Here is a 17,643-nt window from a genome sequence, read left to right on the forward strand (position 1 = left end):
AGAATAGCAGCCAACAACTGATGAAGGGTCGTTCCCTATGTAGTTTGTCTTGTTTTCCATTTGAGTCTTTTGTTGTTCGAAAAAAGAGTTCATATTCCTTGTACTCATACTTCATATTTTTTTGTTGTACATGTTTCATGATGTCCTGTACCCACATATGCATATATATACATATAAATGTAAGTATGTACATATACGTATGTATATATGTGCATGTATATATATATATATATATATATATATATGTGCATGTATATATATATATATATGTATATATATATATATGTATATATATATATATATATATATATTATATATATATATATATATATTATATATATATATATTATATATATATATATATTTATATATTATATACATATATGGCTGGCTTCTTTCAGTTTTCGTCTACCAAATCCACTCACAAGGATTTGGTCAGCCCGACATTATAGTAGAAGACACTTGTCCAAGTGCTATGTGGTCAGGGCTGGCCCAAGGTACTGGCAACTCAGGCAGTCAACCAGGATGCTATGTGCTAATGGACATCAAGGAGGGTGTAACAAAGACAAGGAAATTTCCATGACTGTCAGCTTTTACATGCCAAAGTTCTGCTTACCCTTGGCACCAGCAATTCTAGGGCCAGCCCTGCACATGGTGGGACTGAACGTAGGACTATGTGGCTGGTAAACAAGCTTCTCACCACACAACCATACCCGTGCCTATGTTTAGCTTTGCTTGGTGAATTTATATCCATTGAGAATTTCTCTTATCTACTCAGATTAATGTTTGTATGGAAACTTGGCTAAAACCTTCTGCAGAATAACTAATAACAGAACACATACACAACCAAATGCACATACAAAACATAAAAAGATAATATATAAGTGTACATACATATATATGTACATATATATATATATAATATATATATATATATATGAACATGTATATATATATAATATATGATATATATATGTATATAATAATATATAATATATATATATATATATATATATATATAATCACAGATCATTGTAATTTGATGAAAAAGAAAGTATTCAATATTACACATCATATTTATTGATATGTTTGATATACAAACATAGACTGTTTACAGTCATATACACTTACATACTTGTATACATAAACACACATACATATGTATGTGTTTGTGTGTGTATGTGAGTGTGCGTGCATGCGTGTATGTGATCTTAGTGATATATTTATGTATATAAATATGTATAGTTACATGCACATACACATGCATAACACACACACAACACACACATATACATATATACCATAACATGCATATAAATATACACATGTATCTACACATAAACATGGAATTCTTAGAAAATACACAGACACACACACATACATACATATGTACCATAACATGCATATAAATATACACATATATCTGTACAAATACACGGAATTCTAAGAAAATGCACACACACAAACACACACACTCACTCATACACACATATGCACACACATATATCATAACATGCACATAAATAGACACATGTATCTACACACAAACATGGAATTCTAAGAAAATACATGTACGCAAACACACACTCATACATACACACACACATGCACACATATATACTGCCCCACACTGACATACATACATGCATACATACACACATATACTCATACATGGCCAATACACTGGTACACACCCATATGGATCTTTCATAAGTTAACAGCCCATTCTCTAATCTGGAATTGTATATACAGATCTTCAATTACTGAAAGAGCTTTCAGCCTGTGTCAGTGACCAGTGTACATAGCTAATGTAAGGAAGAGAGTTCTGGAGAAAATCCCAGGAGTTACAATGCTTATACTCTTGGGTGGTCATATATATATATATAACCTTGATTGACATAGCTTCTGTTGGTTCAACTAAATGGATGTACCAACAAGATATAACTAGTCACCATCATCATCTTGATGATGATGACAATGGTGGTGGTTGTTTTGGTGGTGATATTGATGATGATGATGAGGTGATGGTGGTGGTGGTGATGATGATGATGGTGGTGGTAATGGTGGTGGTAGTGGTGTTGTGGTAGTGATAATGATGATTATGATGATGATGGGGGATGCTGATGTTAGTAATGATGATGATCATCTTGGTCATCATCATCATCCTCATCATCATTGTTAGCATTGTTGTTACTCTAATCATCGTCAACATTATCACATGTAAGACAGAGCCAGTTATCAGCCGAAGTCTCTCATGGGGGGTTGTGTTCTCCATTTCTCTTTGGTTGGAAATTACAAGAAACTGTTTTTCGTTTTCTTCTCTATCTGGTGGTTGCTATGACAAAGAGCCTGTGTGGTGGACAAGATTGAAAAATCTGAGAACAGAACAGAACAGACATCTTTCTTTTAAGCCAAGCCCTCATTGACTTCTTCAAGTTCCATTCAGAGAAGAAGGTTACCGTGGAGAGAGGTGTACTGCTCTCTACTGAATTTATAGGAAGCTGAAGGGGAATGGGATTAACCCTTTAGCATTCAGATTATTCTGTCAAAGGTAATGTTTATTTACTCTCATTGCTTTAAGTTTATCATTCACAAGCAAAACATACCCCCCGTCCAATGGACGGTGCTGAGTTGTCAAACATTTAAACCAAATTTTCTCAAAACAACTTGTCTGACCGTCCCATAGGCCTCCCCTTTGAGAAATACTGATTTAACCTAAATTTGAGACACCAGCAAAAGAAGAAATAAAGATAGACTTTTTTCTATTCCAAAGAAAAACAATTTTATTCACACAAATATGCAACTGAAGAGTTTAAAGTACCAGTAAAGATAAGGCTGTTGACTGGGAGAACACAAACATGGTTTAAACAGTAAGCTTGGCAGGAAAGAAACGTGCCTTTAAGCAGTACAAAAACAACAAAAAATGGAAGGTGCAGTTATGTACAGGTTAACAGAAGAAAAGCAGGACAAAACGGCTTTATCGATGGCATTCTCACCTGGAATCGATTTTTGTAATTTTTTCAAGACTTATATAAACCCTGATACCGTCGGTATCTACATATCAAATTTGAACGCAATCAGATGGAGGATGCCCGAGATCCTAGAAGCCACACACACACACACACAGACAGACAGAACGGATTTTATATAAGAGATTATCTTGTAGCTTCAAGATTTTATTGATGTGATTGTTTAATTTTAAAATGACATTGTAAGGCAGGTGTGAGAGGCCAGATCTGGTTGGTGTGAACATAAAACAGTTAGGATATTTGGGCCTTTAGCGTTTACATTATTCTGTCAATAGTAATGTTCAGTTGTTCACGTCATTAATTAATCATGCATTATCTTCTAGCTTTGAGATTTTGATGAGGTAACTATTAATTTGTAGTGAGCTGGCAGAATGGTTAGCATGCCAGACAAAATGCTTAGCACTATTTTGTCCCTCTTTACATTCTGAGTTCAAATTCTGAGTACACCAAGGTTGACTTTGCCTTTTATTCTTTCGTGGTCAATAAGATAAGTACCAGTCAAGTTTTGGGGTTGATGCAATTAACTAACACCCACCCCTGAAATTTCAGGCCTTGTACAGATAGTAAAGAAGATTATTACTACTACTACTACTACTACTACTACTACTACTACTACTACCGTTGTATATTCAATCTCCTTACCAATAACTAATATGTAGCTTCCTATCACTGTCACCCATCTATAGCCTATCCCTCCATCACCCTTTCGCTATGGTGTAGGTGTTTTGCTTGGTGATTAGGGTGTTGGATTCATGATTGTAAGATTATGGTTTCGAATCCTGGACCAAGTGATACGTTGTGTTCTTGAGTAAAATACTTCACTTCATGTTGCTCCTGTCCATACAGCTTGCAAAAATGAATCATCCTGTGACAGACCAGTGCCCAGTCCAAGTGGGGAATTTATATGCCATGGAAACTAGGAAACTGGCCCTTATAAGTCAGCATGACTCAAGAAGCTAATATTTTGCCTTTTACTATGGTTTTGTCTCTTTCATAAGTCTTTCTCCTGTTCACCCTCTTAGTCATGTTGTCTTAAATGAATGGAGAGACAGCATATTATGAAGGGGACCCTTTATTCATGCAGGAGACAAGACAACCTCTCCAGTGTTAATGCTATGAAAAAAAAATGCTCCCTGTACAAAGAGTAAAGTGGTGGGCAAATGAACAGAAAGAATGTAAGGTGGAGACAACTTTAAAATTGATGAGGGTAACAAATATAAAATGGAAACCATGCCACAAAAATGAAATTTATTAGCAAGTTGTTTGTCCCTAACTTGTTTAGGAAGGCAGAAGCTTCAAAAACGAATTGATTTATTGACTTAGACAGTGATGCCCCCTCCAACTCTTGCCTGCAGAGAAAGCAAATGCTGGTAATAAAGGGCCTCTTGCTCAAAGTGAAAGGTAGACTGTGTGATGTATGTGTGCAAACAGCTAAGCTACATGGCAGTGAAACATGGGCTGTGACTGCTGAAGACGTGTATAGGCTTGAAAGAAATGGAGCTAGTATGCTCCGTTGGATGTGTAATGTCGGTGTGCATACATGATAGAATGTAAGTGCCCCGAGAGAAAAGTTGGGCATAAGAAGTATCAGATGTGGTGTGCAAGAGAGATGACTGCACTGGTATGGTCATGTCTTGTGTATGGATGAGGATAGTTGTGTGAAGTAGTGTCACACCCTAACAGTGGAAGGAACTTGTGGAAGAGCTAGACCCAGGAAGACATGGAATGAGGTGGTGAAGCATGACCTTTGAATGTTGGGCCTCACAGAGACAATGACAAGCAACTGAGATTTTTGAAGACACGCTGCGATTGAGAAGACCCGGCGAGTCAAATGAGATCGTAGCCATGGCTGATGCCAGTGTTGCATAACCAGCCTGTTTAAATATACCCTTCAATTGTCTGGCAATAGGCTTTGCTTGAGAAGACCTGTTGAGTCAAGTGAAATTGTAGTCATGGCTGATGCCAGTGCCATCTGACTGGCACCCGTGCTGGTGGTACGTAAAAAGTACCATTCGAGCATGGTTGATGCCTGTGCTGCCTGACTAGCTCCCATGCTGGTGACATGTAAAAAGCACCGTTCAAGCGAGGTCAATGCCAATGCCACCTGACTGTTCCCCATAGTGGTGGGACATAAAAAGCACCCACTACACTCTCAGAGTGGTTGGCATTAGGAAGGGCATCAAGCTGTAGAAAACTTGCCAGATCTGATTGGAGTCTGGTGCAGCCTCCTGGCTTGCCAGTCCTCAATTATACCGTCCAACCCATGCCAGCATGGAAGGCAGACATAAAATGATGATGATGATGATGGGAAATACACACACACACACACACACACATGTATCTATATATGTGTATGTGTGTGTATAGTGAGAGAAAGAAAGAGAGAGACAAAGAGTGAGAATGGAGAGAATATATACACATATATACATGCATATATATTCTTTTATTCTTTTACTTATTTCAGTCATTTGACAGTGGCCATGCTAGAGCATTGCCTTGAAGGATTTTTGTCCAACAAATTGACTATAGGACTTATTTTTTTTAAGCCTAGTACTTATTCTATTGGTTTCTTTTGCCAAACTGCTAAGTTACACGGACATGAAAACACCCACACCAGTTGTCATGTGGTGATGGGAGGGACAAACACAGACACAAAGACACACACACATGTAGATATATACAATATATATATATGTTCTTCTTTTTGCCTTTGTGAGTTACAAATATTGTTATCTGTGGAGACATATTTTGTAGAAAAAGAAATAGCGGTCTTTTGGCTGCTATTTCTAAAATTTTTCGGTATGTGGTGAAGCAACTTGTTGTTAAACCCTTAATTATTGTTATAATTATATATATATATATATATATGTTTATAAATTTATACATACATACATAAAACAGACTTCTTTTAGTTTCCATCAACCAAATCCAAGGCTGTGGTCAGCCTCTTTACTCTTTACTCTTTCACTTGTTTCAGTCATTTGACTGCGGCCATGCTGGAGCACCGCCTTTAGTTGAGCAAATTGACCCCGGGTCTTATTCTTTGTAAGCCCAGTACTTATTCTATCGGTCTCTTTTGCCGAACTGCTAAGTGACGGGGACGTAAACACACCAGCATCGGTTGTCAAAGCAATGCTAGGGGGACAAACACAGACACACAAACACACACACACACACACATGTATCTATATATGTGTATGTGTGTGTATAGTGAGAGAAAGAAAGAGAGAGACAAAGAGTGAGAATGGAGAGAATATATACACATATATACATGCATATATATTCTTTTATTCTTTTACTTATTTCAGTCATTTGACAGTGGCCATGCTAGAGCATTGCCTTGAAAGATTTTAGTCCAACAAATTGACTATAGGACTTATTTTTTTAAAGCCTAGTACTTATTCTATTGGTTTCTTTTGCCAAACTGCTAAGTTACACGGACATGAAAACACCCACACCTGTTGTCAAGTGGTGATGGGAGGGACAAACACAGACACAAAGACACACACACATGTAGATATATACAAATATATATATATGTTCTTCTTTTTGCCTTTGTGAGTTACAAATATTGTTATCTGTGGAGACATATTTTGTAGAAAAAGAAATAGCGGTCTTTTGGCTGCTATTTCTAAAATTTTTCGGTATGTGGTGAAGCAACTTGTTGTTAAACCCTTAATTATTGTTATAATTATATATATATATATATATATGTTTATAAATTTATACATACATACATAAAACAGACTTCTTTTAGTTTCCATCAACCAAATCCAAGGCTGTGGTCAGCCTCTTTACTCTTTACTCTTTCACTTGTTTCAGTCATTTGACTGTGGCCATGCTGGAGCACCGCTTTTAGTTGAGCAAATTGACCCCGGGTCTTATTCTTTGTAAGCCCAGTACTTATTCTATCGGTCTCTTTTGCCGAACTGCTAAGTGACGGGGACGTAAACACACCAGCATCGGTTGTCAAAGCAATGCTAGGGGGACAAACACAGACACACAAACACACACACACACACACACATATATATATATATATATACACGAGGGCTTCTTTCAGTTTCCGTCTACCAAATCCACTCACAAGGTATTGGTCGGCCCGGGGCTATAGCAGAAGACACTTGCCCAAGATGCCACGCAGTGGGACTGAACCCGGAACCATGTGGTTGGTTAGCAAGCTACTTACCATACAGCCACTCCTGCGCCTATAGCCTGAGGCTATAGTAGAAGACATTTGCTCAAGGTGTCATGCAGTGGCACTGAACACAGAACCATGTGTTTGGGAAGCAAGCTTCTTACCATACAGCCAGGCACATCACCACCTATACTCACACACACACGTGTGTGTGTGTGTATATATTATTCAACAAGAATATTATTGATAGTGACTTTGAAATTTTGGTCAGTTAAGCCATTGTCAGACTGATGACAATGGCTTAACTGGCTAAAATTTTGAAATCACTATCAATAATAATCTTGTTGAAGAATAATAAATTTTCTTCTACAAAAGTATAGTGTAAACCCATCAAATTAATGTAAAACTGTTTTTATTATAACTGACCATAAAAACGAACACTAACATATACATGTGTATGTGTATACACACACACAAACGTATGCACATAGATAGATTTAGTTATACATACACACACATAAATATCTCTAAATATCTATGACTCACTCTTTCTGATGACAAAGAAATGCAAGAAGTCTGTATCACACCACTTCAATATGGCAATACACTCCCATCATGCAATGCAATTACTAAAGCAATAAAAACATAAATTTCATTTATAGCAATGGTTCTCAAGCATGGTCCATATGCCCTTTGGGGGTCTACGTGACACTTGGAGTCCATACAAGATTTTGTTGTTAAAATGTATGCACAAATAATTGATTCTGCTTCTTAATATACAAAATATTTTAAGAATTTTTCAAAACATAAGCAGAGGCATGGCTGTGTAGGAAAAAGCTTGCTTCCCAACCACTTAGTTCTGAGTTCAGTCCCACTGTGTGACACCTTGGGTAAGTGTCTTCTACTATAGCCTCAAACCGACCAAAGCCTTGTGAGTGGATTTGGTAGATGGAAACTGAAAGAAACTTGTCGTATATATATATATATATATATATATATATGTTTATAAATTTATACATACATACATAAAACAGACTTCTTTTAGTTTCCATCAACCAAATCCAAGGCTGTGGTCAGCCTCTTTACTCTTACTCTTTCACTGTTTCAGTCATTTGACTGTGGCCATGCTGGAGCACCGCTTTTAGTTGAGCAAATTGACCCCGGGTCTTATTCTTTGTAAGCCCAGTACTTATTCTATCGGTCACTTTTGCCGAACCGCTAAGTGACGGGGACGTAAACACACCAGCATCGGTTGTCAAAGCAATGCTAGGGGGACAAACACAGACACACAAACACACACACACACACACACACATATATATATATATATATACACGAGGGCTTCTTTCAGTTTCCGTCTACCAAATCCACTCACAAGGTATTGGTCGGCCCGGGGCTATAGCAGAAGACACTTGCCCAAGATGCCACGCAGTGGGACTGAACCCGGAACCATGTGGTTGGTTAGCAAGCTACTTACCATACAGCCACTCCTGCGCCTATAGCCTGAGGCTATAGTAGAAGACATTTGCTCAAGGTGTCATGCAGTGGCACTGAACACAGAACCATGTGTTTGGGAAGCAAGCTTCTTACCATACAGCCAGGCACATCACCACCTATACACACACACACACACACACGTGTGTGTGTATATATATATTATTCAACAAGAATATTATTGATAGTGACTTTGAAATTTTGGTCAGTTAAGCCATTGTCAGACTGATGACAATGGCTTAACTGGCTAAAATTTTGAAATCACTATCAATAATAATCTTGTTGAAGAATAATAAATTTTCTTCTACAAAAGTATAGTGTAAACCCATCAAATTAATGTAAAACTGTTTTTATTATAACTGACCATAAAAACGAACACTAACATATACATGTGTATGTGTATACACACACACACACACAAACGTATGCACATAGATAGATTTAGTTATACATACACACACATAAATATCTCTAAATATCTATGACTCACTCTTTCTGATGACAAAGAAATGCAAGAAGTCTGTATCACACCACTTCAATATGGCAATACACTCCCATCATGCAATGCAATTACTAAAGCAATAAAAACATAAATTTCATTTATAGCAATGGTTCTCAAGCATGGTCCATATGCCCTTTGGGGGTCTACGTGACACTTGGAGTCCATACAAGATTTTGTTGTTAAAATGTATGCACAAATAATTGATTCTGCTTCTTAAATATACAAAATATTTTAAGAATTTTTCAAAACATAAGCAGAGGCATGGCTGTGTAGGAAAAAGCTTGCTTCCCAACCACTTAGTTCTGAGTTCAGTCCCACTGTGTGACACCTTGGGTAAGTGTCTTCTACTATAGCCTCAAACCGACCAAAGCCTTGTGAGTGGATTTGGTAGATGGAAACTGAAAGAAACTTGTCGTATATATATATATATATATATATATATATAACCTTGATAAATTTGATAGGTTTAGCCAGTATAGGCCCAGGCCATGTCTAACTTAATACACCACCTGGTGAAGTCTTTTAGTCCATATATGAGGCACCATGGCTCATTCTAGCAAAGAGTTATTATTGTTGGAGACATATCCAGGTGTAGGAGGTTGGTCCGGGATTTTTTGAAGAAATTTGTTCCAGTGAACATTTGAATTTTATGGGATCTGTTTCTGTTTTGATGTATTTTGGCATAGTATTAAAGAGAGCTTGACCGGTTGGAGTAAAGTAATTGTGACATGATGTTACTGTGTGTTCCGAGTTCAATTTTTGTAGTGGGCGGATAGCATGGGGGACAAGTCTTGGACGGATTTTAAAATTGATGCTAACATCATTTGTGCAATATTGATGGAATAATTTTCCACATCACACAAATGATGTAGCTCTCCTGGCGGCATTGGAGAGAGACCCCATGCTCAGTTGGTACTTATTTTACCAATCCTAAAAGGATGAAAGGCAAAGTCAACCTATATAAGGGTAAAGTAAAATAAACAAAGAATATACATACTAGGTATAAAAGCAATGACTTTTTTTTATAAAAGAAAATCCTCCTCAAATCATTTATTTGTATACATATATTTGTCTTTGTTTTTATAAAAACCTGTTTCTGTTACACACACACACACACACACACACACATATATATTTATATGTATATATATATATATAAATCGTTTTGGGATTTTGTTTGCCAGATTCTTTATATGAGTTCGTGTGTTGAAGCATATTCTGTTGTGTCTGGGGAGAGTAATTTTCTTTTTGTGCCTTATAATATAACACACTCACCGGTAAAATTTCCACTTACTTCTTATTTTTATTTTCCTAAAATTTTCGTTGCGTCTTGCAACCTTTTCAATAGTTTTGACTCTGATCATTATTTACACTGCGTTCCTTTTTGTTTGTTTGTGTGCAAGTGTGTGGGTCAGTGTGTGTGTGTGCCTATACATGCATGCATGTACGTATGCATGTATGTGTGTATGTATATATATATATATGCATGTGTGTGTATGTATATGTGTGTATACATATGTATATATGTATGTATGTGTGTGCATCTGTATGTATGTATTCTGCATATTCATGTGATTGCATGTCCGTGTTTGTGTATTTTCTATGTATGTGTGAGCATGTGTTCCGAGTATAATATTGTGTTTGGTACCTTAAAGCCCCTGCTGATCCCTAATAATTTTTAACAGAGACATAAGCTCAGAAAATTAACTCTTTCGTTACTATATTTCTGTCTGTTTTGGTTTTTTTTAATTAATTGTGAATATAATTCTTTTATTTTTTTACTTGTTTAAGTCATATTACTGTGGCCATACTGGACCACTGCCTTGAAGGTTTTTTTTTGTTTTTTAATCCAACAAATCGACACTAGAACTTATTTCTTAAGCCTAATACTTATTCTATCATCCCCTTTGATGGATTGCTAAGTTACAGGGGTATAAACACACCAACACTCACTCTCAAGTGGTAATGGGATGACAAACAGACACAAAACATACACATACACACATACATACATACATACATACGTACGTACATACATATATACATACATACATACATACATACATACATACATACATACATACATACATACATACATACATATATATCATAGTAGAGCAGGCTGGTTTATGGGTTACCCTGGATTTCTTGCTCATAAGGGGTTTAGCCTTACGGCATATCTTCAGACCCCAAAAGCTGCTGGCCTGAGACCTCTTTAAAATATTATGATATTTAAGATATTTTAAAGAGATCTCAGGTCAGCAGTGTTTGGGCTCTGAAAATAGGCTGTAAGGCTAAACCCCTTATGAGCGAGAGACCCAGGGTAACCCCATAAACCGGCCTACCACACTATGATATTAACTGCTCTACATCTTAGAGTGTACCTCTCCCCTGGATTTATGTATTTCTACAAATGATCCTATACATATATATATATAAGTTCAGCAAAAATTTAGATTCAGATGAATATGGTACTTAAGTTAAAGGCACCAGAATTTGGTATGGTATTATCCATATAAATCAAATGGGGTGATTATAATCACTGTGGCTGAAGAGTGCTCTACATTTTAAAACTGATGTAATACTTACATTGTTTAATTAAATGAAGTAGCATGAAACGATTGTACTACACTACCTTTGGATATCCTTGTTGCTTATTTTGATTATATATATATATATATATATATATATATATATATATATATATATATTATATATATATATATATATATTTGATAGGCTTCTTTAAGTTTCTGTCTACCAAATCCACTCACAAGGTTTTGGTTGGCCCAAGGCTACAGTAGAAGACACTTGCCCAACTTTATCATTATTAAACTATATCAGGAATATAAATTAGCATGAAACTAATGTGAGTGGTTTTAATTTAGATCAGATTGAAACAAGAATCTTGTACCAAAGAACCTGGTGCAGTTTCAGGTAGATTGGTAGGATTTGATCAGGTAGATTGGTAGAACACTAGTTGATCAAACTGACCCTAGTATTTGACTGTTACTTTATTTTATGGACCCCAGAAGGATAAAGGGCAAAGTTGACCGTGACATGATTTGAGCTCTGAATGTAAGGGGCTATAATTAAAACCACAAGCCATTTTGTTCTGCTACTCAACCGATTATGATATCTCTGCAAAATTAATATAAAATAAAAAAAAAGTGTTACCTGATTAGCCTTGGGTAAACATTCTAAAATACTAAGCATGAGTTTGGCACTTCCATCAGGGTCTCCTGGAAGACGCACGGTAAGAGCGTCCAACAACATTTGATACAACACATTAGTAAATAGTGGTTCTGGAAGTTCCCTTAGATAATCCTTTAGAACTCCTGGAAAGAGAAGAAAAGAAACAAATAAACATAAGTATACAGATTAAGGATCATTCTTTTACCTTCTTAGGCTTTGTGTGTGTGTGTGTATGTGTGTGTGTGTGTGCGTGTGTGTGTGTGTGTGTGTGTGTGTGTGTGTGTGTGTGTGTTGTGTGTGTGTGTGTGTGCGTGTAACAGTTTCTTTCAAAATTTCCAAGTCTGGTGGGAGAATATTATCCTCAGAATGAAGAATGGGCATGAATTCTAGTAATAGAGAGGACACTACAAACAAAAGATGTCAAAATGTTGGTGTAAAACCAGGTGAGGGATTTAGAGTACCACTTAAGATGAGGGACATTCTCTAAGATAGGCTTCCATAGAAGTTAATCTTTATTATTATTAATTATCCTGTACATTACTGTCTCAATTACTTGGATATGGTTTCCATGGTGTATAAGTGACTGAGGTCTCAACATTCCCTATGGTTGCCAGTCCATCATAGGGCTACTTACTTACAGTTAAGTGAACTGGAGCAACTTGAAGTAAAGGGTTTAGCTCCAGAACACAATGTACCAACTAAGACAGAAATGTTTGCTGTTTTCTTTTGTATTTTACCCTAGTACTGCCAGTGTCATGTGGTCAATAAAAGAAATTATTACTGATTTTTTCCTTCTTCGGCAGTTTCATACAAATTTCATATGGCATCATCTTGGACACCTCTGTGTTCCTAAGGCGTACCATTCAGGAAGTCCTGCAAGCTGCAGTTTGCCCATGACTAATTTATAAATTTACTTTATTAGTACTGACCTGGAGCAAAACAACACAACAACAAAGAACTGCCAATTATATTGGGTCATCCCATAAATAATGCATTTTTAAAAATATTTTTTTTATTTTTCAAAATTAAGATAAACAAAGTTCTTTTTTAATCTAAAATATACTCTCCTTCATTTTCTACAATGCTCTTCGATCTATCTGGTAGACTTGTAAGGCCCCCTCTTCCAAAATTCACTTGTGCGTGACGAAAAATACTCCTCCAGTATTGTTCAGGCCTTGTCTACAGAATTCATATTTTTTCCATCCAAATGATTCTGAAGACTGCAGAATAAATGATAATCAGATGGAGCAATGATTGGCGAATATGGTAGATGGGGCACCGCTTCCTATTCAAACTGCTCCAGCCTTTAGAATGTCATCTTCACTGTATGTGGCTGAGCATTATCCTGATAGAAGAACACATTTTGTCTTGAAACTAAAGATGGTCATTTTCTGATGGCATGAAGGTGTTGATGGATGATTGAATGACCAAACCCAAGCTTTACTACTTTCTCAATAGTTACGATAGGGTTTTGTTCCATCAGGGTTTGCAGGACATCTTCGTCAAGCTCTACAGATCTTCCAAGATGAGGCTTATCTTTTAGACTGTAGTTTCCAGCTCGGAATTTCTGGAACCACCATTGACACTGGCTTGCACTTACTGTCTGATCTCCATGTACTGCATTAATATTCCTTGCACTTTCCATTGTGTTGTTGCCTTTATCGAATTCATTAAGTAAAATATGTCGAATATGCTCCTTTGTCACTTCCATTATAGCTTTGAAAAAATAACTGTTAAAATAGAACTGCACTTTTCAAAACTTGCATTAAGAATAAGGTCAAGGTAAAATTACTACCTGCTTTTATAGCAAGTTGATGCAGGTAGTTTATCCCATCCCCCTCTGACTTTTAGTTCATGCAATTGAAAAAACTACATTATTTATGGGATGACCCAATATATTGGGATGCGATTCGAATTCAGTTGGTTGTACTTGTTTTACTATAAAATTCAATATCTTGTTTTGTCTTTTCTCATTCACTTGCGTCAGTCATTGAACTCTGGCCAAGCTGAAGCACTGCCTTGAAGGATTAGTCAAAGAAATCAACCCAAACATTTATTTTTTCTTTTAAAGCCTGGTACTTATTCTATCGGTCTCTTTTTGCCAAACCACTAAATCGTAGGGACATAAACAAACCAATACCGGTTTCAAGCAGTGGAGGGGACAAACAGAGACACTAAGATACTCCATTTGTTGTCTTTTCACCTCATCTTTGTGTTTTCTTTATTTTGGAACTACACACACACACACATATGTATATGTATGTATATGTATATATATATATATATATATACAATAAGAGGCTTCCAAATAAGAAAGCGTTGTGCTAGAAAGAGCAGTAGAAATCTCAAGACCACATATATATATTATCTCTCTCTCTCTCCTCTCTCTCTCTCTCTCTATATATATATATATATATATATATGACAGGCTTCCTTCAATTTCCATCTACCAAATCCTTTCACAAGGTTTATTTATTTTTGGATTATATATGTATGGCAAATATCTTTCAGTTTCTGTCTACCATATCCACCCACAAAGCTTCGGGTTGACCCAGGGCTATAGTTGAAGGCACTTGCCCAGGGTGTTGGCACAGTGGAACTGAAACTGGGACCATGTGGTTGAGAAGCAAAGTTTTTACCATACAGCCCATGTCTTCGACAGCTGATGGAAATCAGTCAACCAAAGTACATTTTATCAAAAATAGTTGACAGGAAAAAGAATAAGCAAAAAAAGAAAATGCAATTGATCAGTATTGATTGATCAAAGTAACAGTTGCTCAAAAGAACAAACATTAAAATAAGGTTACAGTGTCACATTTTACTGAGATAACTTTCTTATTAAGAATGCAAAAACCTATGTAGTTTTACGTGTGTGTGTGAGCGAGTGAGTGTGTGCGCGCGTGCACGTGTGTGTGTGTGTGCATGCGTGCACATGTGTGTGTGTGTGAGTAAGTGTGTGTGTGTGAGTGTATGTGTGTGAGTGAGTGTATACTTGTGAGTGAGTGTGTGTGTGTGTGTGTGAGTGTATGTGTGCGAGTGTATGTGTGTGTTTGTGTGAGTGTGTGCCCATGTCTGTCACGTCTATACTTACAGTTTACAACTGGTGATTTTAGGCTGTAAATGTAAATATGAAAGGCACTCACTCACACACACGCACACACACAGACACACACGGACACAGAAACACACGCACTCTTTTATATCTGTGTATTTCTTTTACTTAACTTAACTTAATCAAATCAAACTCACTATTTATTTCTAAGTTTGGTAACTTATTCCATTGGTGTCCTTTTGCCAAACTACTAGCTTACAGGGGTACGAACAAGCCAGTACTGTTTGTTAAGTGGTAAAAGACAAACATAAAGATGGGTGCACAAATACACACTCATGCATAGACAAACATATATAAGCATGTTCGTGTATACATATATATATATATATATATATATGAAATTGCAGTAGAGTCCACTCGAACAGACAGCCATGTTAAAGTGGCTATGAATATTACTTGTATATATATATATATATTCAAATATATGTATATATGTATGTATGTATGAATGTATGTATGTGTATATATGTATGTATATATATATATATATATATATATATATAATATATATATATATATATATATACACACATACATATACATATATATACAGGGTTATTTAAAAGAATGAACTGATTTCATTACCCAATATTTTATAAGGAAAAGAAATAGAAAACTCCATCTAAGTTGCAAGTATTTACTCATAACTAACTTTTATTTCCTGTCTTACAATTGTTCAATGTGGCCACCATCTGCAGCATGGGTAACAGCTATGCGATAAGAGAATTCCTCCCAAACGCCTATCAGCATATCACGATCCACTGAGTTGATCGCTGTTGTTATTCGATGTTTAAGGTCATCGAGGTTAGTGGGTAGTGGTGGAACATAAACACAATCTTTTACATATTCCCACAAGAAAAAAATCTTAAACATCGAATAACAACAGCGATCAACTCAGTGGATCGTGATATGCTGATATGCGTCTGGGAGGAATTCTCTTATCATATTGATGTTGCCCGTGCTGCAGGTGGTGGCCACATTGAACATTTCTAAGACAGGAAATAAAAGATCGTTGTGAGTAAATACTTGTGACTTAGCTGGAGTTTTCTATTGTTTTTCCTTATTAAGATAGTGCATAATGAAATCGGTTCGTTCGTTTTGAATAACCCTGTATATATCATATATATATATATATGTGTGTGTGTGTGTGTGTGTGTATGTGTGTGTGTGTGTGTGTGTGTTTGTATGTGTGTATATAAATACATGTCTGTCTATGTATATATATATATATATATATACACATAGATATATGTGTTTGCGCATGAGTATATGTTTGTGTGCTCATCTTTGTGTTTGTCTCTTACCACTGGACAACCGGTACTGGCTTGTTTGTATGCCTGTAAACTAGCAGTTTGGCAAAAATGTTAAATATTGTGCTTTACAATGCCTTCCATGTAGATAGATAGATAGATAGATAGATAGATAGATAGATAGATAGATAGATAGATAGATAGGCTTCTGTGCACTATCTGTCTCCCATATTCCCTCACAAAGGCAATGGCTGACCTTGGGCTATAGTAGAAGACACTGGCTCAAAGTATCTTCATTAACCATACACCCACTATCTATAACATGGCATTACATATGGTTTAATATTTTAGAATAAAGGATAAAGATCCTTCCCAAGTCATACAGAGGAATAGTGTCAATTTCCTGGTTTCCATATATTCCATATATTCTCCACCTGGATGGGATACTAGTCAGTTGGTGGATTACTCACTTTTGCTAGCAGAGTGGACTGGAGCAATGTGAAATGAAGTGTTTTATTCAAGAACACAACACGTCACCTGGTCCAGGAATTGAAACCACCAAGTTATGATCATGATTCCAACACCCTAACCACTAAGCCATGTATTTGTGCTTGTGCCTCAAATTAACATTTTAGTAATTAGAAAAATAAGCCAGTAAAAAAATGACTCTATTACTTATTTTTTCTTAACCCATTTTCTATATTTTGTATATTTACTTATAATTCAATTATTTACTGGTTTGAGCAGCTGTTACTTTGAGGAGTTATTTATTCAAGTAACTGCTTTTCATCATCGTTTTTTCTTTATTTTATCATCTGTTTTCGATAAATTGACATCTAACCATGAAATTTGACCTCATGCTGTTGTCAGAAACTAATTTTACATAAAAGATAAAAAGAAAATGCATTATGAGGTAAACACAT

At 36.1% G+C, this 17,643-nt stretch overlaps 1 protein-coding gene across 2 annotated transcripts in view; it reads right to left on the minus strand.

Moving 5' to 3' along the window:
* Positions 1 to 17,643, minus strand: part of LOC115215414 (rho GTPase-activating protein 100F) — a 289,874-nt gene that overhangs the window by 60,255 nt on the left and 211,976 nt on the right. For both annotated transcript variants that reach the window (XM_029784573.2, XM_036505957.1), the window contains exon 3: positions 12,341 to 12,501. In XM_029784573.2, the coding sequence (XP_029640433.2) occupies positions 12,341 to 12,501 (161 nt within the window). The remainder of the gene's footprint in view (positions 1 to 12,340; positions 12,502 to 17,643) is intronic.

This window comes from Octopus sinensis, linkage group LG9 (assembly GCF_006345805.1).
Source record: "Octopus sinensis linkage group LG9, ASM634580v1, whole genome shotgun sequence".
NCBI classification, from domain to species: Eukaryota; Metazoa; Mollusca; class Cephalopoda; order Octopoda; family Octopodidae; genus Octopus; species Octopus sinensis.